The 26,203-nt window shown below is 32.8% G+C and overlaps 1 protein-coding gene across 3 annotated transcripts; it reads right to left on the bottom strand.

Annotated features, from left to right (window-relative positions):
- Positions 1–5,771: 5,771 nt before the first annotated feature.
- Positions 5,772–25,927, bottom strand: LOC109815306 (ABC transporter C family member 2). 3 transcript variants are annotated; one of them, XM_020379990.3, is made up of 28 exons: positions 25,815–25,927; positions 25,085–25,476; positions 24,693–24,871; positions 24,558–24,597; positions 23,384–23,540; positions 23,053–23,167; positions 22,887–22,967; positions 20,808–20,832; positions 20,098–20,154; positions 19,846–19,911; positions 19,460–19,534; positions 18,773–18,880; positions 17,959–18,093; positions 16,986–17,092; positions 16,713–16,806; positions 15,582–15,749; positions 15,164–15,304; positions 14,614–14,817; positions 13,092–13,190; positions 12,823–12,975; positions 11,303–11,682; positions 10,983–11,163; positions 10,571–10,894; positions 9,721–10,477; positions 8,648–8,769; positions 7,313–7,558; positions 6,505–6,922; positions 5,772–6,149 (listed from the first exon to the last, which is right to left on the bottom strand). In XM_020379990.3, exons 2-28 carry the CDS (start codon positions 25,415–25,417, stop codon positions 6,055–6,057), a joined length of 4,860 nt encoding a protein of 1,619 aa, XP_020235579.1. In that variant the 5' UTR covers positions 25,418–25,476; positions 25,815–25,927; the 3' UTR covers positions 5,772–6,054. The 3 variants fall into 3 exon arrangements, with proteins under 3 accessions (XP_020235579.1, XP_020235577.1, XP_082921822.1); XM_020379988.3 differs by having other exon boundaries at positions 25,679–25,820; XM_083065696.1 differs by lacking the exon at positions 25,815–25,927 and having other exon boundaries at positions 25,085–25,671.
- Between the last annotated feature and the right edge of the window lie 276 nt (positions 25,928–26,203).

Genomic DNA, 26,203 nt, shown 5'->3' with positions numbered 1-26,203 from the left:
ACTACAGTACGGCCGTACTGAATTCAATACGGCCGTACTGAAGTTCAAAAACTTCAGTACGGCCGTATTGATTTCATTATGGCCGTATTGTAGTTCAAATGGCTCAGTACGGTCGTACTGAACCTCTAAGAGGGCGTATTGAGCTCCAATCTTCACACACCCTTATTCTAAGCTACTCTAAGACTTCTAGACCTACAAAGAATCATCCTAGGGTCTTCCAGGAGTCCTTCCGGCTGACTTTCCTTCGGTCTTCGAGAGTCTTTGAGTCTTATTTCCGACCCGGACAATTTTAGGGGTCTACAAGGATCATATGTTGACCTATAAGAAGTCTGATCAACTTCAGGTCATTGGTTATTCTGATTCTGATTTTGCTGGTTGCCCTGACGATCGAAAATCTACTTCCGGCTTTGTTTTTATGATGGCAGGAGGAGTTATTTCTTGGAAGAGTGTTAAACAGACTCTTACAGCTACTTCTACCATGGAAGAAGAGTATGTCGCTTGTTATGAGGCTACTTGTCAAGCTGTGTGGCTTAAAAATTTGAATTCTGGCTTTCATGTTGTTGAAAGTATTTCTAGGCCACTTGTGATATATTGCGACAATACTGCTGCTGTGCATTTCTCTCAAAACAATAGAAGTTCTACTCGCTCGAAGCATTTTGATATAAAATTTCTATTTGTTAGAGAGAAAGTTTTGGATTCTCAGACTCGAATTGAGTATATTGCTACAGAAAATATGTTAGCAGATCCAATGACTAAAGGCTTAGCTATTGGAATTTTTCAAAATCATGTAACTCATATGGGTGTGGTTAAGTTTTTTGATGTATTGGATTAGTGGGAGTCTGAAATTTACATTTTATTATTATGGTTTTCATGAGATGTAAATTTATCAATGACGTCGTTTTCATTACATCTCTTTTAGCATATAAAATTGCTTGGACCATTTTTGGGATCACATATTTTATTATGTTTCTCATTATCCATTATTTATGAAATATAAGCATAAGGTATGTATCCCTATCGGAAACTATCTTTGTGATTCATGTTTATATTTCTTATATTGTTAATTGATATATGTGCTTGTGTAGTAATTGGTATATTTAATTTATTGATTAATGTTATCCAAGTGGGAGAATGTTATATTTATTTATATAATTATTGTCTATTTTTATTATTATTATTATGGATTGACATTAATTAATAAATTATATTTATATATTAATATCAATTATATTGTATACTATTGTCAATTTATGGATAATGCTTATTGGGCTTTTGATAAATAGTCTGTGATGGGTTGGACTATTAAGTAGCCCGTTGAGATGTCCCTGGTCTCTACTGGTAAGGATAAAGAACTGATATCCCATTAGTCAGTTCATAAGAAGAAATACATTTTGTCTTCTATTTTTCTACCTCCTATCAGGAAGAGAGCAGTCTTCTCTCACGTTGTTCAAGATCGATAAGAATGGATCCCTCGTTGATTCCGGGTACGCAATTCGTTCTAAATTCTACTCGTACATACTATAATATTGTATCTTACGTTATTCATTCTCTGATAATCACTATAATGTATAACATTAAATTGAACAAATTGCTAGAGTGCTTATTGGCAAATTCATTAACCAATAACTTAACTTTTACAGCTTTTTAAAAAGTTCCACAACTCGTGAGTTTGCTCAAGTTTGTTTATGATTTTGGGTACTTGGAGTTTAAAATTATATATTTGTTTGTTATTATTATGAGGTTTGTATTTGATGAAACTACATTTATTATCATATCTCCTATGGTGTCATTGAGTGGTTTGGACAAAAATGTAAACCAAAATTAAGGATAAGAAAGTAGCTCCAAACCCATAAACTTTAGCTAAAAAGAAAGCGAAAAAAGACAACAAAAAATAAAATGTCGAGTTTAAAATCCATTCATAAGTGGATCAAACAAAAGCACCCGCTTTTCATTCAGAAAGGTTTCTTACATTGGTAGAAATAAAAGCAGAGTCCAATTCCAAAGGAAAAATAAAAGGGGGTTACAATGGAATACTTTATAAAAGAAAGTTGTAAATTAAAATGGATGAATAATTTGTTGCGTAAATGTTAAGGGTTTATCTTCTTGTGTGCCTAATGTCCATAACATGTGAGTTGTGGTTTTTCTTGCTGTCTTTTATTTATTGCTTTAGTCCTCATTTCTTCCTATATTATAAATAAACGACCCTGAGATATGTTTAACGGTGAGAAAAGAAATATATGAGAGAAAGAATAAAGAAGAAAAAAAAGACGAAATTAAAATGTTTGATTTAAGAGAAATGAAAAAGAAATAAAAGAGAAATAATATTAATATATATTTAGTAGAATGAAAATAAATAAATAAGAAAAATAGAGAAAATAAGAATAGATAAACAAAAATAAGTAAGCAAAAAATAAAAGAATTAGAGTACGAAGAAATTTTTAAAATGTTTTAATTAATTATTTTTTAATTTAATTGATTAAATCTTTTGATTTAATCGAGTATAAAATGTTTTAACCGATTACTGATAGGGATAGGTAGATGGATCCGAGTCTACCGACTGGTCCGTAAGCCCTTGGGCTTAATAAATTATGGATCTGTTTTTGTTTCGAATCCGTAAAATTATGATTAATTTTTGAGCTTGATCCGTGAAGTTTGCAGGCTTGACAAATTTAATCCACGAGCTTGTGGGCTAGTCTGCAGACTTTACTAATTAATATTTTTAGATAGTAAGATTTTAATATTAAATTATATATTTAATCTTTTAAATTATTATGACACTAAAATTATATTTAGTTTGTATGTATTTGTCATTTGGATTATTTTTATGACATTTTAATGCTTTTATTATTGAAAGTTTGATACTATTATATAAGTATTTGTAATTATTTTTATTTTAATATTTTAATATTTAGTATTATAAATTATTTTAACTATTGATAAATTTTAGTGTGATGAAATTTAACTTATAAATAAGAAAAAAAATTCTAATTTTATGCATTTTTATTTTAAAAAAATACATTTTTATGAATCATTATTTAAACTCGTAAACCGATTTGTTTATCTACAAATTTTAGCAAACCAGATACGGACTTGAAAAATAAGTCTATTTATTTTATTAATCAGACTTATTCGATCTGTATAAAACACAGATTTTACAGGTCAGACCTTAAACAAACCGAACCGACTCATATACCCGCCCCTAATTACTCATCATGTTATATCAATTAAACACATTGAACTAAACTATTAGTCTATTAAAAAAAAAAGGTCACTCTGTTGCGTATTGAAATGCTTTAATCAATTAAAATTATGTTTAATTCATAGTGATCAGTTAGCGAAGAAATAAAAGTGATAAGTCTCACAATTTTTTTCTCTTATTTGTTTTCTATGAAAGACACCTATTTTTTAAGTTCTTACATACATGGCGTATTTCTCATTCATTTATTTTAGAGGAAACACTCCTTAAATGTATTTGGTGTAACATTTTAGAGGTTGGTAGGTTTTGATATGAAACTTCTCCAATCTCCACAACTTAGAAAGCGACTGGACGAGACAAAAAGTAAATGGTCTGCACACCCAAAAGCAGAAATGGAAAAGTGAAAGTGAAACACCTCCAACATCACTCAGACATGACGTTGTACAACAAAAAATTAAATAATAACAACAATAAATAAATAAATAAAAAGATAAGAAGAACATCACGTACGTAGGAAAAGTTGCAATCCACAAATGTGTCCGTTACTGAACGTTCTGTACCTGTAAGACAGTGAATGTAAGAGTGTATTTACTATTTACAATTTATTTGGATTTTATTCTATAATCTTTGTGAATTTTTTACGTAAATATTATTTTTTTAAAAAAAAATTACCTAATTAACCACTGTGCAGGTTTATTTACACAGATAGAACTATTCACTGTTCAAGCTCAGAATTCGGTTCCCGGAGAACCGAATTTTGAGCACCAAAGTGTATTTTTTTTTGTTTTTTCAACTTAGAATTTGGTTCTCGGAAAACCGAATTTTGGGTTGATTTTTTTTTTTTTTTCCGTGTTCGCAGGGAAACGTGGAAGATGTTGGAAGCGGAACAGCCCGTTCCGAAAGCAGAACGGGCCGTTCTGCTTAAAGGAACAGAGTGAAATTTCTGAAAGTGAAACGGGCCAAGAACGGCCCGTTCTTAACGCTGGAACGGCCCGTTCTTGTCCTGTTTCACTTTCAGAAATTTCACTCTGTTCCTTTAAATAGAACGACCCGTTCTGCTTTCGGAATGGGTCGTTCCGCTTCCAACATCTGCCCACGTTTCCCTGCAAACACGAAAAAAAAAAAATATATATATATATATATATATATATATATAAAACCAACTCAGAATTCGGTTCCCGGGGAACCGAATTTTGAGTTGAAAAAACAAAAAAAAATACACTTTGATGCTCAAAATTTGGTTCTATCTCTGTAAATAAACCTGCACAATGGTTATTTGGGTATTTTTTTTAAAAAAAATAATATTTACGTAAAAAATTCAATGTTTGTCAAGTGTGTCAGATACTTATAAAAATAAATTATGACATATTCATAAAATGTTTTTAATTTATTTCAATAAATTCTTAAAGATAACCTTTGAAAAACAACTTAAGATTTTATAAAAATAATAGTGCATTTTTTTATATATTTTTAATTACAAAACTGTCTTGTCATGTTTTACTTAATCTCCTATTTCAAATATTTTTCACAGTAAACAAAGAAAATGTTAAGAACATCTCCAAACAATAACTCAATTAAAGTTTCTCTTCTATTTTTTAATAATTTTACAATTTTCTACAATGTCACGATATATTATTTATTTTAAACAATTTAATTAACTTTTAACTTCAATTAAGAAACTCACTAAAGTCTCATAAATGGATTCCACAATAGATTTATTAAACATGCAAAAAGTACAAAATATCATTTTTATAATATATTTTGAAACATGGGCCCACAACAAGAGAAGAGAAACAAATCTCTTCCAAGAACCTTACTTCTGAAAATAAAACTCAAAAAGTTATTCTACATAAAAAAATTATTTTTCAAGTCTCTAATACTGTTCACGTCAGATATAGAAACCAAAACATATCTTGAGATTAAAATAGTTAAAAGACTACATTAGTTGGTCTTAGATATTTATTTTTTAGTCTTACATATTTACCTTGTAATTATATTATTTTTATTTTACTTTTCTTAAAATAATATAATGTTTACGTATGGATAAATATTAATCATTGATTGACATTTATTAATCATTGATTGAGATTTATTAAGTTATGTAAGTGTATCATTCATTAGAAGTTATCATTAGTAAAAATAATATTTCTATCTTCATTTTATCTTCTAATATATGTAATTGTAAATTTAAAGTATTTCTGATAGTCGTGTTGGCTCATTCCAACATAAAAACAAAAAATTGTCTATTTTTGTGCAAATCTTTGAAAATTAAAAATAAGATAACAAATTTGTAATTAAAAAATGAGAAAACTTTTTTGACATGTCTATACTTTAAAAAATTCAGCACTCATATTCCTCTTAAATCATGTCAAGATTATCATTTCTTTTATAAAGTAATAATTTACTGTCGACCAACGCTGCGAAGTGACAACAAAATCTGTCATGTCATGCAAGATATTAAATTTATAAACCTGAAACTATTTTTGTTAAAGCCTTAGTAATTTTAAAAAATGCTGTAAATACAGGACACTAACAATTTTGTAGCATGGCAGTTAGAATAATTATCAACAGTATCTAGGACTTAAAAGCAGCATTTAAAGAAAATTCTTTTGACAATCAAAATTACAGTACTAGGTAATTAAAAATTCTATTCCCCAAAAGATTGTAAAAAGTTCTTGGTTGATTTTCTTGACCAAGAAATATACAAAACAGGATCTTATTGCATTTCCTACTATGTCATAGCTCAGTTGTAGTGCTATGCACCCAGATAGAGTTAGCAAAACCTTGAATCAATCAACTTGATCGAAGTTATTTGTTATGTGTAGACAGAGCAGCTATCTGAAGTGTTGCAACATTTCCTACATATCAATTTGATCGAAATTAATTGATCTGTCCTCAAAACTGAAGTCTGAATGGAGTCTGTTCCTGGCCAATCTGCTCATCATAGCAAGACCTAGTACAAGTGGCAGAAGGGATTCGGTTACTTTAAACGAGAATATATAATTATCTCCAACCGCATTCAAAATCGCAAAATTATTCGTGAATTTTTTTTTTGAAATGCAAGTCAGTCATGTTGCATTTAATGCTGTCTTCATAAATTCGTATGCATGAGGAACAAATTTATTGTTTTCAATTTTATTAGGACATATTTACATGATAATTCACTTTACACTGAAATATATCCGGTATGATTTAAATTTAGAAACATGAATTCTTAAGTGCTCTATGTATTGGTGCTATATTTTCATTTTGATTTGAATAATATCTATATACAAGAAAGATATGTAAAAAAATAATTAAAACAATACCTTCAATCATTTTATAAAGAGATGACCACCAGCCCTCTGGTGATATTTGGTGATGCTCTAAAGATTTCTCAATTTCTTTATCATGCTTCCTTTCCAAAACCCCCTGCAAAGTTATCAAAGCATCCTTTGTCTTCTTGAGAATACTATTCTCGTCTTCAACTTCTAATCGTTGTAGATCATTGTGGGATGAGGTGAGACTAACAGCAAGAGCAAATTGGGCTGCAGCAGCCCACCGAGAAGAAGCCATCCATTTTCTCTGGCCATCTAGATGCTTGTTCTCTTCTCTTTCTGATTTATCCCCACCAAATGCTAAGCTGCGTAAATATTGGGCATTTGCAGCTCCTGTGCTTTGAACCATCTTAGAGAAAGAACTACCTTCATTTGACAGCAGCTCTTCAGGAGTATCATATTCAAGAACCTTTAAACATAAAATGCTAGCATTAATATAGCATTCAAGAATGACTTGTTCAAATTTTCAATTTTCAATTTTCCTAACAAGAAAACTTTCTAGTTTTTATTGGTATTATATATTTGTTTGGCTTACATTTATTTGTTTATTTATGGGCTAGCTCAATTAGAGCAAAGACTAGACACGCACCATCATCAAACAACATGGTGTCATTTCATCCATACAGCTATTGAATCAAAAGATAGTTGATCATAAGAACCAAATTTTCAATAAATATTTCGGTAGAAAGAGTTATTTAAGGTAGTAACTAGTAACTTTACTATAACTTATACCAGCCACAAAGAATTTTAACAGTATTGTGAGTTAGCCAGCTCTATAGTTAGAATATTGAATGCATACCTTACCACCATTAAGCAAAAGAATCCGATCACAATCAATAATGGTGTTAAGACGATGAGCAATAATGAGCATTGTACAGGACTTGAATTCCTCTCGAATTGTTTTCTGTATGAGTGCGTCTGTTCTAACATCGACTGCTGCGGTTGCCTCGTCAAGTACTAATATCTTCGATCTACGCAATAAAGCCCGGGAAAGACTCAACAGTTGCCTTTGTCCAACACTGAAGTTCTCGCCTGCCTCAGATACCTTGATGCAACACATTTTCATTAATAAATACTGATTTCCATAATATCTCTCTCTAAAACAAACAGAAAAATTCACACTTCTAATGCATATCCATAATAGAGAGGGTACACCATGTTTTTCACTTTATAATGCCAAAATTAATAAAAGAAATAACATAACCCAAGTCCCAGGAGCTGATGAGAAGTATCAACTAAAAAGGAGCCTCCAATCCCTTCGCATAATTATTCTTTCATAAGACAGAAAAGAAGCCTATCTAAAAGTGGATGTACAGGTCTCTGGCACATAATCTCTTACTATGCTCAATACAAATACACCACAATAAAGCAAAAAGCACCAAGAGATGATAAGTAGTTGGCCAGCTTTGACGATATGTTCAACATGTACTAAATTTTAACAAGAAGTAGTTTTCTAAGATTTTCAGCCAGAAGCTGACACACCAAAATAGATCAAGGCTTCAGCACAAGTTTATCTCACCATGAGCAAGACTAACAAACTAAACATAGGAAACCTACTCATCCTACAAATGATTTGGATACGATTACTAGTACTGGTACTGGAATTGGCATTAGTACAGGGCATGAAACTGACTTGTATATGAGTGATATGTTGAAATCAGATAACTACTCAGGGACAGCAAGATATGTAACCATGTGTAACCGATGAGTACTGGAACCAGAAGCATATGCACAGGTATGACAACCATCTATGAGTACCCACCATGCATCTTGTTCATAGAAAATTAGACGAAATACCAGGAATATATAGCACCCAAATTCTAAAGCCGGCATAAATTCATTTATGAAATTACTCTACCAAATTACTAAAGCTCTCATAAGTCATAAGGACATCATGATTCACGAATCACTCGCTGTAAAAATACTTACAACCATAATGAAAATATGCAGAAAGCATCTTATTTAATAATGAAAAGGCAGATGAATTCAATACATGATCAAGTTCAATTATATGGTGTATTCGAGCAAGACTTATTTAAACCTAATAATATGTTAATAAAGAATGCTTTCATTTTAATTTTAACTAATACTTAATAACAATATCATCTCTAGCAAAAAACCCATCAGCATTTACCTCAGCATCCAAGCCCAAAGAATTCCTCCGTATCACATCCTTCAAATGTGCCCTCTCCAGAGACTCCCAGAGATCAGCATCATTGTGTTCATTAAATGGATCAAGATTAAATCTCACAGTTCCTATGAAGAGTAAGATGAGCTTAATATTACTACAATGACATTGTTTATATTTTAATTACCTACAAGCTACAAAACATTAATTCAGAAGTAAAAAGATTCTTACGTTTAGGAATATTATAAATTGAAAACAAGGTTGAGCCTGACTTAACCACAAAGGTTTAGGAATATTTCTAGATTTGGCAACAGAGCTTATTGAATCATGAGGTCAAGTAGCTCAACTTAAGATAAGAACTGAAACAGAAGCAGTTTCCAGTGGTAGCATATTTTTAACTATCTTTCATGTAAATATGTAAATATGTTTATCCTTTGACTTGATCATTCTTTAAGGACATTTGAAAGAGCTTATTTCAAGTTTTCAACTTATAAAAGTAACTTATGACCTTATAAGCACTTTTTAATTTATTTCATTAAATGTAACAGTCAAAATTATGAACAAGGTCTCAATGGATAAGAGCTTATACAACAAGTGCTCAATTAAATTATTAAATAATAGAAATATATGTCTTTGTCTCTTCCCGAAATGTGACAAAGCCACAGAGGTAGTTTTCAGTGGTATGCACAAAAGAATTTATCAGAGTAAAGAAATCATTTGCATATTACTTATCGTGTCCTAAAATTTTGTCATCCTTAGTTGTTAATATCAATATATTCTTATCATAATTTAATTTAATTCTATGTAGTATTATTTTCTAAGTTTAATTTGGTCTAATACTAATGTGGTGACCCAGACTATTGACTATTCTTATTTTGTTTATTTAAAATTACTTAAAAGGCATTGCACATCACTTCAACTTTATGTTTACGCACAACTTCAAATAATTCCTAATTGAAAACATTTTTTTTTTCTTTTTGTTATCAATTCTGAAACCAAACCCTAGCAATGGTATCAAACACTAAAATATGATTTCGGATAGAACCTAAAAAAAAATAAGCAAATTTTATCTTAAATACCTGAAAAGAGAACAGGAGATTGTGGAATAATGCCAAGAACTTTACGCAAATCAGCGAGCCCAAACTTTGCAACATCATAATCATCAATTAATATTCTTCCTCGTTCCAATTCCACAATTCGAAACAAAGCATTAAGCATGCTGGATTTTCCGGCACCTGTCCTACCAACGATGCCAACCTTATCGCTGGGGAAAATGGTGAAAGACAAGCCATGCAATACAGGAGGAAGTTCAGGCCTGTAGCGAAGAACAACATCTTCGAATCTAATTGAGCCCGAAGAAGGCCAGCCAGGAGGAGGGCGATTATGATCAATGATAGAGGGAGCCTCCGAGGGCAAATCTATGTAAGTGCCAATCCGTTCAACAGCGTTTAAACTATTTTCAGCCAAACTAGCAAGCCTGAGCACGCCAGTAAGCAAGCTAGTAATGTTCAGAGCATAGCTAAGCAGTAACCCCATAGTGGATGCGAATTCTTGCTGGTTCTCAGCTCTCCCATTCTGCATGACAGCAAAAGTTGCAGTTAACCATATCATGAGGCCTCCCAAAGTTTCCAATCGGATTGCGAGCCATCGGTTTCCACTTATGTTCACCAGAGTGAATCGGATGTTGTTGTCCATGGATTTCCCGTTTATATCTGCCATTCGATCATACGCTTTGTAAGCGCGAATCGTTGATAAGCCATTCAGTGCTTCTCCAAACTGTGCATATACCGGAGATCTGCTGATTGAATCTAAGCGCTTCACTTCGCGGGCGGTGCTCTATAACAAAGAAATTAAAGAAAATAACTAATGATTTCAAAATATGACTTGGAGTGAATAAAAGCAAGAATATAGTGGTAATGATGGTTATACCTGATAGTATAGATATGCTACGTAAAACAACACCAATAATGGCAGTATTGCCCACAAGGACATTGTGCTGACAATGCCTATGAGGATGAAGGTTGAAAGAAGCTGGGACACTTGACCTAGAAACATATTCATAAATGGAGCAACATTACGATCAATGTCACCTAGATCCTTCGCGAACCGGTTGATAACTCTTCCTAGTGGATTTGTTTGGAAAAACACCATGGGAGCTCGTAATATGGAGCTCAGCATGGCTTCATGCAACCTTCTGGCTGCATAAAGACTTGATATGATTATCCAGTAAGAATTTGTTAAAGTAACCAAGACCTGAAACACAATTCCAAATTAATAATATGTTCCAGATGAAATTCAATCAAATACAGGCTGTAACGGTGATTTTATTAGAGAATTTTACCTGCCCAAATGATAGAGCTGCATATATCATATTGTAGAAGGCGGGGTTATAACCCTCTGTAGCACCCTGGTCAGTCCAATGGCTTAACCATGTGCTACTTGATATTCGTAATGTTTCCGTTAAGATATAGCATGCAAAGAGCACCATAACAACCCACAGCCCTCCTAAAGCATTTTTGTACCTAAAAGGGTACCAAGTCAATTAAGATTAAACAACATTTAATAAAAATAGAAACGGAGCAAGTGGAAATGAAAGGAATAAAAGTTGCACCATATGCTGCACCCGCACACATTTTATATCAATTCATTTACTCTCCTTACCTGATTAGAACATTCCAGCTAACAACACCTGTTTCTCGTTCTTCTTGTTTGATAAGGATGGATTTTCCTTCTTTTGGTTTACTTCCACTCTTTGCATTGTCATTAACTGCTCCATTGGCCACGGGTTTCGAAGAGGGCTTCTGATCAGTGGTTTCAGTATCTACCTTATCTTCTTCATACTCCTCCATCTTTCCTGCATTTTCCATAAGCTTTTGGAACAGCGGTCCCTGGTTAGAGAGTTCCTCAAAAGTCCCCTCCTCCTTCACCATACCTTCATGGATCAAAATGATTCTATCAACCTCGGAAAGGAAATGCAGCTGATTTGTAACAAGAACTCGGGTCTTCCCCCTTAATTCTCCCTTGATGCATTTATCAAAAACCTGAGAAGATATTTAGTGAATATTAGACAATATTAAGATGATTTTAAGATTGTAAATTGGATATTTCCATAGCAATAGTCAAAACTGGGGAACTAATTGCATACTGTTTTCAGTATATCTCAGAACATGATCATGATAATTTCACCAGTATAATTGACGACACTGCATATTTGTCATTTTTACATTGTCAGTTATAAGCAGGTACATGTACATACATACATTATATGGGGAAAAAATAGAAAGAATAATTTATTAATTTAAATATAGAAAAAAGAACAATAATATAGAACAAAAGAAATGTAAATAGAAGGCATTCTGTTAGGGATAGGTATTTCCCTATTGGATAATCTCATCAGATAATTAAAGAACAAGACTGATAGGGGAATTCTATATTACTGAATTACCGAACAGGAAATACAATACTCCTATAACCTATTACTGCAGCTCTAGGTTCTCATTAACAGAATTTCCAACCAACAAACAGTACTATTGATCCCCTCTTATTCATAACCAAGACTACCCCCACTGCCTTACTAAGTCCCTTTCTTATTCCATGAGTATAAACTATTTGGACCCATCTATTATTGGGCAGAGCTTGACTCCTACTTCCTATGAGTCTCTATTATAAGCAAAAAAACATACATTTTTTTGTTAAACATAAGCAAATTTCAACTATTTTTGTCTCATTTAATGATATTCTCCCTAAAATTTCTCACTTTAAATATATGACTTTATAGTTACACTACATTTTTTTTGCATTCAAAATAAGGATAATTTAGGAAGAATTTTATAAAATTAGTAAAATTTAATGGACATAACCAATATCCTTAATATGAGTGAAATGGTTTTTTTTTTGCTTATAATAGAGAATAGAGAGAGTAAGTCCTACCACATGCTATATGTTATGCATGAACATAATATAAGTGCCAAATCCTGTGTATATACAGTCCTCAAGCATTCCAAACAATTTAATCTGGTTCCTGGAGGGAATTAGTGGTCAATATTTAACAGTCCTAATTTACATACATACAATGACCAAAAAACAATGACATAGGATAGATTACTGTGGAGTTAGAACATTGAAGCAATAGAAATGACAGCAGGTTTGCCTATAGTGGAGTCAGTTGGCATGAAGGTAACCTGTCTAGCCACATGCGCATCAAGAGCACTTAGGGGGTCATCAAAGATGTACACGTCAGAATTGGAATAGACAGCTCTAGCCATGGACACTCTCTGCTTCTGGCCACCGCTGATGTTTACTCCTCTTTCACCGATTTCAGTAAGATCACCACCCTAGTTATTAAAGATGTGAGAGAAGGAAGGAAGCAAGGGCCATCAACTTAAAAATCTAAGAATTAAAATGAACATTCATTGCATGCACTTAAATGCTATAACTCATATACACTCACAGGCAGTAACTCAAGGTCATGCTGCAGTTCAGTCACATTTATTGCTCTTTGATATCTTGTTGGGTCAAAGACAGAGCCAAACAAGACATTATCCCGTACCTGTAGAAATAAAAATTATCAGCCACCTCCCCACATTAAACAGGCATGATAATAATCAAATGGCTAATAGGATAAACTCACGCAACTTTATCATTAGTTTAGCATTCTATTAACTTCTGTAATGTAATAAATATGATAATATGATAATGACCAAATAACAAACAGGATTAAACTCGCAACTTTATGAATTAATAACAACCTATATATGGTAGATGCAAATTCATTAGAAAATCCATCTTTCAGGACTTCCTCTTTTTCAATCTTGAAATCTACAAAAGAATCCAAATATAATCCTTTGACTAAGCTCAAACAGAATTTTATGAAGGACAAAACTTGTGGGCAGGTACTATACATAGGTGCTTTTGGTGTCATTTGCAAATTTTGGAGTTTCATTTCAGTAATCGGTGTTGACCTTTGTTGCATGGGTTCCTAAGGAAAAGCCCAATTTTGATCTGAAATTAAAACCTTTCAAGTTATGACTAAATGAATGAAAAAGATGTTTAATCCTCATGAAAGGGGTGACTGACTGACTGCTCAATTCACATTACTGGACTACACAACTACAGGAAATGATCAGAAAGGGGCATACTGGTATATTAACATCTCTTGAATTATCTTAGAATTTGAGCTAAGGGCCTAACTCATTCCGACAAAATTAGTTTATAAAGTGAGGAAGTGAGGACTATCCAAAACTTATCAAACTGCACCAGTTATAAATCAAGTCAATCTGGGATCTCAACACACTGCTAGAACCACCGACACCCAGGATAGGACATTAGGAGCATAGACAAATGCGGGAGGTCCAAGAACAACACGCCCTCGTGCCTAGGAATAGACATTCAGAGCATAGACAAATACAAGTGGTTCAATAATGAATTTAGGATAGATTTAAATACCATCGTAGAATTTGGGCTTTTATAAGGTAGGTATTATCCAAGCCTTATAAGGACTGCATTTGTCATATCCCTGGACAATGTGGGATTTTAACTTATAACATATGGGAATACTTCTTCCCCACCATGCTTGCAAGACAATTTTGAATAAGAAGGTTAATGTGAAGAGAGTAGAGTAACACAGAGTCTTTTTGAGTAATTGTAATGTATCCTAAATAAAGGTTATGAATCATTTGTTAGTTGGTTTTTTAGTACCAACAGGAATATATGGTTAACTTAGCATTTCATATTCACCATTTTTAGCGGGTGCTTATTTTTAATGTATCCAAAAAGATTATGAGTCTTTTGTTAGTTGGTTATGCATACACATTGGGGTTTACATTCAGCATCTTGTACTCAAAATTTGGAGCCTGTTTAATGCATTCCCATTTAGTTCCCAACTTATTCTCTCTCTCAACATCTTCCTATCTTCTTTCTCCCTGTTCTAAGAAGTGATGAACTATTTTAAATAGAATATATTATTAACTTACAGTTGCATTAAAAATCCATGAAACTTGGGGTACATAAGCAACTGTTCCTCTCATTACTACGGATGTATCTGCTGCCATTGGAGGAAGTTCTCCGAGCATTGCAGATACTAATGATGTCTTCCCTTCTCCTGTACTTCCAACAACTGCAACTAGGGAACCAACAGGTATATCCACATTTATGTTTGACAATGTGGCCCTCTCTGCCTGAAGAAAAATGAATCATCAGTTTTTCCAAGAGAATTCAAGATATAACACCGTCACAGTTCCTAATGATATCAAATGTAACAAAATTCTGTATGACCAGCAGATGATTCAGGGGAAATTAATTTTAATGCTACAGTAACATGCAATTATTCAATTCCTTCCACAAGATAAAAAACAATTTGACACTTGACAGAAAGCAAACAGGTAAAACAGGATACAAAAGACAAAAATGTTTTCCAGCATAAAGGTACTAGTGAACAGATGTCCTTCCTGCAAGCACATGGATATATGCATATAGATATAGTAATGAAATATACGAGCTTAAGGATGTCAAAAGGATATGGACCTTTTCATCCCAAGAAAAGTATCCATTCTTGATCGAGATGGCTGGTGACCTTGGCTCAAGAGGTGGATTTGGCAGAAGTATTCTCTCTTCTGCTAAGAGTAAATCTTCTAGTCGCTTCAATGATACATTTGCGTTAACCACCTTCAAGACAATAGAAGAATTAGGGCAATGTGAACTACATTGGTGAATCTTGAATTCTCACTTCACTCATTTAAGAATATAACAATAAAAATAAGCAAGTTTTTCAATTTTTTTTTTAACCACCATAAAACTAAACAAGTTAACTCATGTTCTTTGCATATACACAAATTAAATTTTATTAGAGGGAGAAGAGGAAAAGAGAGAGTACAAAAACATAGGATAAGGCATCCTGCGGAAAAATCAAAGAAACAAAAGAAAAGTACAAATGGAGAATAACCTGAGTTATAGTATTAGGAAGCATGAAGAGAGGAAACCGAAGCACAGCAAACAGTGAGAGTGATGTAAAAGCTCTTGCAGGTGTCAGATCCCCCCCAAGCAAGGTGAATACTCCAAATGTAATCACAGTTACAAAAACTGGGATGCTATTTAGTATAAATCCATTCAACTGCCAAAAACAAATTCAATAAATACAAGGCTGTAGTCAAGAAGGAATATCTGGGGACAAAAACTACTGCTTTCCGTGATCTACACTTGTTTTCCATGCCTAACATTTATATTTCACGAAATTGCAACAGTTTAAAACTGTAAATCAAGATAATACTTCAGCATTACAATCTTACAGTAATTATTTAACTTATGCTTTTCGTAGAGGGGTCTCTAGGACCTTTCACTGAAATTTTACTTTATTTAAAAAGGGAAGTGAAAGGCAAAGTCATTCCTTTAGAAAGTTGGGGTGCCAAGTAGTTAAATGCATTTCTTTGTTTAGAAATCATGCGTATGTTACTTTTCTCTTACCTTTGCATTGAAGGATTGATGCCAACAACTACACAATTGAGCAGCTAATCAATTTCAGTTTTGGAGGAAAGGTTTAGAAGCAGGTTCCTCCCTATACCTCATACTCACTCTGTTACGGTCTATTATGACTCTGTCCAGTATTTTATTTCTTTACAATTTCAAGTCACTTTCAATTTTGTCAGGGATGTTCATTCAAATAGTTGTCTAGAATCTTCTATCTTATTCATCCATCAAACTTCATCATCAGGCGTATTTCATTTATAAATTTAATTTGGTGGACGGGAAGCAATCCATTATGGCAATAGATTGAACACGATTTCTTCATTTAATGTTTTAGGTAGAAACAATTGTAAGTGAAACAAAGTTAGAGAGGATATCACTTAATGAAAACTATATGTTACAGATATTTAGAAGTTTCTGATAGGTAGGTATATTTATATAGGCCCACAGAAGTGCAATCTGAAGTTAGTTATATTATAACTGACACAGATAGATATATTACAGAAACAGGTTTTTTAGGGAAACTGAAGTTATATATTCAAGGGAGAAAATATAAATAAACAGAAAACTAATAATGATTGGAACATTAATATCTTCAATTGGTATACCATACCGCTCCAAGTAACGATGCTTTTCGAAACCATGATAATTCATCATTTCGGGCAACCTGAACTTTAGACTGGAAACTACTCTCCCATGCATAATACCTAAGCCAAGTCCAATAACAAAATTGTTAGAAATTCAAAATTTTATAAGTAAAAATAATATATTTATATATATATATATATATATATATATATATATATATTATGTAGTTATGAATATATATATATATTCATAACTACATAATATACATGCAGTTAATCTTTTTTAGCAAAAGACATACTTTACGGTGTCCATAGCAGCCAAAATTTCATTCATGAGACCAATTCTTTTGTCAGTACGCTGTAAACCTTCCTTAGAAAACTTCTGCATTCTGCTGATGATAAATGTCTGCTACCACAAAACACATCACAAAATTCAGAAAATCAAACTAATTCATGTTTACAATAAGCCTCCATAATGGTACACAGGTCAGACCAAGGATATCAACTTACAACACATTTACTGATCTAGATTAAAGTTACTTATTTGGTGCTTCAAAAAGCAGTTTTATATCAGAACACCTCACTACCTCGATGGGAAGGTTATAAAATTGAGATTCAAATGCAAATTGGCAAGAAAAATTTTTAATCGTGAATCATAATATCTATCAATCCATAAGGTTTACAGACAACAACAATAACTTCAGATATATTGTACAATGAAAACCTATATTTTGGAAGAATGGAGAGGAAGCAATGAAACAGCCGAATAGAGTGCATACATGGAATGAGTTGGTGACAAATAAAGTAGCGGAAAAACCAAATAGGATGGATAAGTTTAAAAGTGTTCCTTCAATTCTTTTTCATTCAACAATTTAAACTTTGATGACTTCACCATTTCTTCCATGAGAATTGATACAAGAAAAGTAGAAAGAAAAAATCATGAATTGCTGGATTGTGTGATTTGTATCTATGATAGGAAATTGCACCGATTCATTCATGCATCGCAAAAATTCATAATGATTTGAGCTTCATCTTATGATATGAATCAATAACTAGCTGAATCATGCAATTCAAATCATGAATTGTATATTCTAACAACTAAATGAAACTTGAGGATGGAATAGAATGAAAGGTTGGGAGGAAGGAAAGGAAAAAATTATACTGCAATGTGATACACTAATTTAATTTAATTAACCTTCCTGAGAGCATATTTATACTAACAAAATATGGTGCAGTGAAAGTGTCGACAAATTAAGTGACCGACCCCTGTACCTGTAACGGAAACATAAGAACTAGCATCAAAGCACCAAGAAGGGAAGCAACACCAAGTTGTTGGTAAAGAAGAACCATAGCAACAATAATCCGAAATGGAGCTGACCACAATGTGTGAAGAGACTGACATATTTGCTGTTCAAGGAGAAAAAAAATAGAAATATATATATAATTGATTGTGAGGAGGCAGTATGACAACATCAAGCATATTGCTAAGTCAATTTATAGCATACAATAATTTCAGGAAATTGTTTATGAGATATATTATATTAGAACTTTTGGACACCACAATCATTTATTCATGTATATTCAAATTTTCAAGAATGGTGCATTCAATTTTAAAAACATCAGAACAACCAAAAGTTGTTTCAGGTATGCCTTTAATTTGTGGTGTTTAGGGCTGTCCTCCACTGTGCACCGTTTATTGGTGCATCACATGTTACTGGTCTCAGAACAAACAAATAGCAAAAGTTTATTTTATACTCTGTAACAAACTGGTTTTGAATTATGTGAAAAGTTATGAGCATAATCCGAAGGAAAAAAGTTTTTCATCTACCAGCAAATGCAGGGATAAAATCATCCTATAAAAAAATTTCAAGAACCAACCATCCTAGAAGTTGAAGTTGTTAGATGAAGACACGTGAATGGTTTTACCCTATATCTTTAACGTAATCCCTCATTCAAGAGCCCTTCTTGAACTGTGTATAATGTTAAAGCCCACCTACCTAATTAACAGCTTCAAAATTAAGTGGTTCTTTGACACCTATCAGCAGCACCAATTAGAATAGACATCAGACACTACAGAAAGACATACCTGAAGTGCCTCAGCATCAGTAGTCATCAAGTTGGTTATTTTTCCAGTTGCAAATTGCTTTCGTGCTTCATGTGTAAGCCGTAGAGACTTGCGGAATACAGCAGCCACCTACAAGGAAGAAAACAAGCAGAGAAAAACAAATGGAACATCAAACTCAATATGTTAAATGCAACTACTGAGTGAGATGAATTTCAGTAGAAACATGCACAGCCACTCCTGACACAAGGTCACATGACAGACCCAGAAATATTGATATAGCTAGATTTTCAGCGAAGGCATGATACTAATGCTCCAAAAGCTGTTTCAAAGATGATACTCTCAATAACGTGATTAAGAAATTGTGTTTTTGGCTGCTGGTAATTTTGAAGCTCAGTTAAGGTCTTTCGGATTTGGATACAATTAAATAAAGAAAAAGCCTATCCCACAAGGCGAGTGCAGAAAGCAAAAATTTATTTAGAGAGGAAAAGTGGATAGTACAGCAAAGGCAAGGGAAAGATGGGTCAAAAACAGAAAACTTCAAATATAACAATAGTTCAAAGTGTCTACTTATGGATAGTTTGGATTTAACTCATGAAACCATTGTTGACCATTTAATTTTTTAAAATTTTAAGGTCAAGGAGTTCTTTGACAACATACTAAACAGGAAATAAAGGTGTGAATATATATGTAAAAATAAAGAAGACTTACCAATGTTGATCTTAACCGGTAACCAACACGCATGCAATTCTGAAAATATTGAGCTTCACATAACACCCCAAAGACCTATCAAAGAGAAATTTAGATAGGCTCTTAATAAGTCTAAGATTGCAAAAGTTATAAATTTTTTGCATGTAATTCCATTAAGATGCCAAAGAGGTCAGCCTAATTTTCTAAAAGAATGTCTTTTAGCATGAAGAAGCAATTGCTAAACAGGTACTAGAATTGTAGTTAAATCTTAGAGTCTGCAACAAAAAGTAATATCAAATACAGAAAATTAAAAATACAAGCATCAGAATTCAGAATTGCTGGCTTCACAATGCATTTGATCAAACCAAATATCATCAATCAAGAGTTTAATCAGATTCGCATCATACCACTCCAAGAAATATTGAGAAGGCATAAACATAGCCAGTCCATGATGGATCCCCATTTTGCATAGCCTGCAGACAATTTATTGGACAAGTCAAATGACATTCCCAAAATTGTTAATAATAATAATATTAAGATATTTAGAGAACAATATTGTCAGTTTGTGTGTAATAGATTTTGGGATGGTCTTCTAGTAGTTGAATATACATGCACTAGAGATACTTAACCAGCGACAATTCAGTAAAAGAGAAACTAACCTGTAGCAGCTGATTCAGTATAAGAGGGCCCAAAAATTGGGAAATATCATTGCCAATCTACATGTTGTAAGCAGAAGAACAAATAAATCAAATGTGAAAATTTTCAACTAAGCAGTTTAACCATAGTAAATGCACAGTTTCAAATATTAAAATGCACAGTTTTTCATAGATTTCACACTGGAAGTATAACATGAAATTGCCAATGAAACTGTGAAAGTCTAAACAATTAGATAGCTTCAAAACCAGATGATCACTAAATGTCAGTGAACTCTAATACCAACTTAAGTTGATAGTGGATATTATGGTACCATCTCGATGGATGCATAAATATTTTAAACATGATAATGTTCAGCAGCAGATACATAAAAATAATCCCCAGTTTAAAATGTTCTATATATTCTTGCTGTAAAACAGGAAATCATTTAGTTTGGCATGGAACAAACATTTGTGTATCCAAACCAAACATTGGAAGCCAAAGGCCATGTTGCAACCTTTTGACCCAGTTGTAGATCATAAATCTAGTTGTGACATAATCAATTTATGGCATACAAATTATTTGCCTTAATTGAGAAATCACATCATATGTTGAATAAAAAAGAAAGAAAATCTTCCTAACAAAATCATGGAATACTAAAAAAAAACCAATATATCCTATTAAATCCATGTTTCATTGCAATATCTTATTAAAAAAAGAATAAAATAAACATTACCTTGCAAAAGCCTCCCCACCAAAACCTACAGAAAGCAAAATGAATATAAATGAAATGAATAATGAGGGGGAAAAGCAATTATAGTTTTATACTAAACAATGCATGCATTCCTCATATTGAAAATATTTTACTACATAAGAGTAGATTGACCTGTTATATTCAACTTCACAGCTCCAATTACTTTTTGCATGCATTTTCTTTTCTTTTATTTTGTTGTGGGTTTAAAAAATCATTCTCTCTATTTTATTTGTTGAAACTCTTCCTCTTTATAAACTCTCATTACCTATTTTTCCTCTTGCAAAATTATTTCTTATCATTTTAACTTTTTCTCCCACTTCTTTTTATTGTATGTCATATATAACTGCATGAAATGTTAATTATTTTATTGATTTTTTTAAAGTAATTTAATAAAAATTTATTTCCTTAAAAATATTATTGAATAATATATAATGACTTAAATATTTTATCATTTATAATTTAAATTTAAATTTTCTTAATTGATATTATATATATTATTTGCAAATCATCATTTTAAAATAAATTTATTAATTAAGAAATTTTTAACATTTTAAAAATTAAACTTTTAATATATTTTTATTTGTTTTTATCATTATTAAGATGATTTCATGTAATATTTTTTATTTTATAAATATAGTTTTTCATTGGATGAGATAACTAATTTTATATAAATTTGAAGATTTTTTATCAAAAAAATACCAAATAACTTATAGCTTAAAAGGAATTTTTAAGCTAAAAAAATTAAATTTAACAAACAATTTCTATTCACATTTTTAAGTTCCTATTTTTAAATTTAACTTACAAATTACTTTTAAGTGAAAAAAAGAAAAGTTGGGCCCTATAAGATGAGGATTCTTCCCCACTTATTTTTCTTTATCTTGGCCATAATCTAGTACTGAATATCTCGAGCATGAAGTTTGAAAGACTAAACACTTACATGTGATCCAATAAAGGCCGATAGCAGGTGGTCTAGTAAATCCAAAAACACTCACTACAACAGGCTTTGATATCATTTTAGAATGTGGGTTTGGGTGGGGCCCAATAGAGTCCTACAAAACCAGTCTATAAGGTGAGGATTACCCCCTACTCATGTTTTATTTTGGTCATACCACCAATTGATACAGCTTAATTCCAACAAAAGACTTTTCCTACTAGGTGAAGTCAGCTTCAAAGATCATTTAATTCTCCCAAACACCTAATCTTTAGAAAGGCCATTTAGTTCTAAGTCCTTTTTATTGGTTTTGCTAAAGATTTTTTCTTGGTACTTCCTCTGTATTTAATTATTAAGCTTAAAATTATAAATTGTACAAGAAAATATATCATAAAATTATAAATTATCTCTCGGTTGGACATGCTGGGGATCTCCTGTATTAATGTCTTTGGCTTTATTTGTTTTTCACTTGTTCTCATTTATCGTTACCTAGCTAGGGATATATTATCATTTTCTTTGTATTTCTTCATTGAAATTTGATAGAGGAGGAAATGCAAAGAGAAGAGAAAGCTCTTGAGGTGAGTGCTATGAATTAAGGAAGACATAGACAATAAAATCATGCAGGATCTATGGGACATTCACTGGAGGTGACTGATGTGAGTTTGACTGAGAAATAATTGATTGACAGATTATGCTTGTAATCTGATCTGACCCAAAAACAAAAGAGTAGAACCTAGAACAAACCAAGTTAATTGAGGTGTAGGCTAGGAGTCGTAATATAAAGAGTATTGAAAACTATCAAAAATAAAAGAAGTATTATGAATTAAGGAGGTATTGGTACTAAATTAAGGGTGGTTAATTCTGGATTGATTTTTGGTGACTGATGAATGATCCATTCACAAAACATCACCATAATATTCATCTAGCATCTAGTATAAGTTGAGATATCTGTAATGGGCATGGGGCAATTAACAGAGATTCTGCTTCAGCCTACAGTTTCTATTTTGTCTCCATCTCTCTTCCATTTTGCAATACTCTTATTTTCTCGGTCTAGGCTCTAGTTTTTCAACAGGGAAAATAATATAACAGAACAAAAAGGACACTGATCTGTAAATCCTTATTTATCATACCTTGCTCCAAGGCTTGCATTTAATGCTCTTAAAAGCCAAGGTTTTGGCTTTCGAGACTCCTCAACCCAACATTTCTGGAACCTACAGAGTCAAGAGGCAAAATAAAGTAAAACTTAAAGGTGATAAATTAAGCAGAAAAAAAATTGGGGGGGGGAGGGAAGTATACTTATTGATCAGTGTCTCTGTCCGTTCCCATGTGTCTAATTTCCATATATCTTTTTCTGTCAGTGGTCTTTCATATCCTAGTTTCATGAGAGGATTCATCCAAGAAAACGTTAACCCTGCCAAAGCAAGAAGGAATCAAAATGAGTTACCCACCGAGTATATTGTAATGGATACTGAACCACAATATTTTTAGCCATTAGAAAAAATTAATAGCTTATTCAACCCAGAGTTTGTTGTTCTAACCCTCTAAACATAATTCTTAAAGCATTTTCCAGAAGTATCCACAATATTTTTAACTGTTAGAAAATTTTATACAATTGTGTAATACATACTTGACAATATGCTGCCACTCCTCTCAGGACATATCATATCTCCTCCAGGGAGTTCATCATATGCAGCATCAGTAATCATCTCACTTCCAATGGGGGTATAACCTGGATAAGGATCCAAAGTAGGAACATACACAAGCAAAAGTATACAAAACAAAACCTGGACCCAAAAAAAAGAGATAACACATTACTTTTTCTGTAAGAAAAAAAAATCACTAAGGTTCTAAGTGAGGGGAAACACAAGTAGGGAGAGGGGAAAAAGCAAGTAAGAGCTCATTGATGTAGCAAAAGAGCCCAATCAAACTGTAAATGCAAAATAGCATCTCCCTTGAAACAAATTTGAGCAGAACATTAAAGAAATGCTATAAAGACAACCTTGTCCATTAACAGCTTTAGGCATAAAAAGACAACATTAATAATGCAAGTTTTGCACTCCAATAACATGCAGTAAAGAATTAAAGATTTAACACTGCAAACAAATGTTTGCCACCACGTCTGTATAAATTGTAGTTAATCAGATCCACGTTAGAAAGAAAACTAGTAGACAAATTAGAGGCACATTAAGTCCATGAGAAACATCAGCAAGGAACAATTCATGTGTAGACTGAGAAGTAGGTATCTCGTACTTTTATGAAGGCTTTTTGTCAAAACAAGCTGTGTTACATTTGTAATAAGCTTGGTATAATTACAATCCAAAATCCAGCTCAGGGAGAGAGTTAAAGTGTCAGGTTAGTATGAGTTTTGGGATGAGCTTTTACAAGTTGTACTACACATAATTTACTTGTGTAAGCACACACATATGTGGCCTAAGTGTAACAAGTTATTACATCCCTGTATACTGCAACATACAGACTCGGTATTCTCTCTATATACATTCCTTTCTATAAAACATTACAAGTAACAAGACAATGCAACAAAGAAACCTCATATTTCCAAAAAGGTTCACTACGAAGTCTGAACAAATTAAGAAAGTCAACAATAACTTCAAATATACAACATTCATTTTGAAAGCTTTACAAGGGCCACAAGGGTCATTAGTAACCTCAAGCTAGCCTCAAAAGTGTATTTCAGAAGAGCAAAAGTGATATTAAGTATCAAACATCCAGTTTCAGTTAGTTTAAAAAGAAAAGCATAATCATTGATCCCAAGACACGCTAAATTGAAAAGCACAGAATACCTGGCTAACCACCTCACTGATGTACAAATACATCACAGAGCTGCAAAGGAAACCAAAATGTCAATTTTCGAAAATCAAAAGAAAGCAAAAACATGTGGTTTTAAACATAACATAGCAAATATGATATGGTCAAACCTGCTATAGAACTCCTTCACAGAAATGATGAGATTGAACATTACAGCATCCCCAACAATAGCATAAATCAAACCAAATCTGACAAACCATCGGAATTCCCGGATGTAAACTTTGGTTTCAATCCCAATCAAAATCAACATAGAGCACCAAGCAAAAGCCTCAATGATCAGTGAAGTTATCTGTCAAAAGATGATATTATAGCTTTAATTAACAAAATGAATCTGGCAAAAAGGGATTAACCAGAAGAAATAAAAGGTACTAGATGTAAAAACAATAATTCAAACAAGTTGAACAAATGAAAAACCTTAATATTTGAATTCTAGCAACGTATAAATAAGATAGAATAAATAAATTATAGCAACGTATTTGCAGTAATCAGAGTCATAGCTGACCTCAAATGGAGCCAGTTGAGTCTGCCCATCTAAATTTAGAAGTGATACGCCCATGATCAATCTGTATAAGGGCTCTGCCACACAATATAAAGCTAACAATCCCAGCATATAGTTGTAAAGGTTTGACCTCAAACAGAACCTCTTGACTTTGAAATCCTTCTGAATCAACCATATGCGGTAAATGCACAGGCCTAGAAGTACCAAGTGAGAAACGGAGATGACAAGAGAGTCGACTGCACAAGGAGTGTAAACACCAAACGCATTCTCCACTGCTTTGCTCCATGCTCCATTAGCAACCGGCCGACAATACCAAACCAATGGCTCAAAACCCATTTTTATTATTATTCTTCGAATACACTCCACAGTCTAGAGTGTAGACCAAATTTTTCGAGCTGCACAGAACATTAAGATAAATAAATCAACACAACACACAGCATGAAATAAGAGACAGATGAATCAACATGATTTGAGTGAAGGAAAGAGGAACGGAGAAGGAATGAAAGAAGAGTGGAAAAAGAGGGAAAGAGAAAAGGTTAAAAAAGTTGGGGGAAGAAAACAAGGAGGATTGGAGGATAAGGCAGAGGGAATGTTAACCTAGAGCTAGAGTGAAGAGGTGTGGTGGAGAAAAAAGAGTGGAAAAATAAGATTCAAAGTCTGATTGCGTTGATGAAATGAAATAATCAAAAAATGTGGAAAGGGAATTGAAAAAGAATGCGCTGCGTCTGCGTACTCGACTCGACTCAGTCCCAAACTATGGTTGGTGGTAGCTGACCTGACCTCACTCTGTCTCTTTCGATTCTTATAAAGATCGTGTCAACTGTCATACGTCACAGCTTACGCTTTCATAATGCTGCTTTCAGCCATTTCTTAGTACTATATAACTTTCTAATTTTCCATATTCAATATCAATGGGATCCCACTCGAACTCAACCTAAACGATCATCACAAGAATATATATATATATTGAAAAAATATATATATATTTATTAGAATGTTTAACCCAAAGCGTGTGTTTCAGCGGTAGGAGTTGATCCACGCTTAAGCAAGGTCAGGGGTTTGAATCATGCCTTATTTATGCAGCCGCGTTAAATCTTGGGGCCAGCTATCCCATCCTTTGAG

The sequence above is a fragment of the Cajanus cajan genome, chromosome 1 (genome assembly GCF_000230855.2).
Source record: "Cajanus cajan strain Asha chromosome 1, NIPB_CcT2T_4, whole genome shotgun sequence".
Lineage (NCBI taxonomy): Eukaryota > Viridiplantae > Streptophyta > Magnoliopsida > Fabales > Fabaceae > Cajanus > Cajanus cajan.
The sequence above is the reverse complement of the archived record's forward strand: the minus strand, read 5'-3'. Positions and strand labels throughout refer to the sequence as shown.

Excerpts from the sequence above, each read along its gene's own strand:
- LOC109815306 (XM_020379990.3), bottom strand. The coding sequence starts at position 25,417 with ATGGGTTTTGAGCCATTGGTTTGGTATTGTCGGCCGGTTGCTAATGGA. Across the intron at positions 12,976-13,091 it reads ATGACCTTGAGTTACTGCCT|GGTGGTGATCTTACTGAAAT; the intron begins GTGAGTGTATAT and ends TTTAATAACTAG. Across the intron at positions 10,895-10,982 it reads CAGCTCTATCATTTGGGCAG|GTCTTGGTTACTTTAACAAA; the intron begins GTAAAATTCTCT and ends ATTGTGTTTCAG.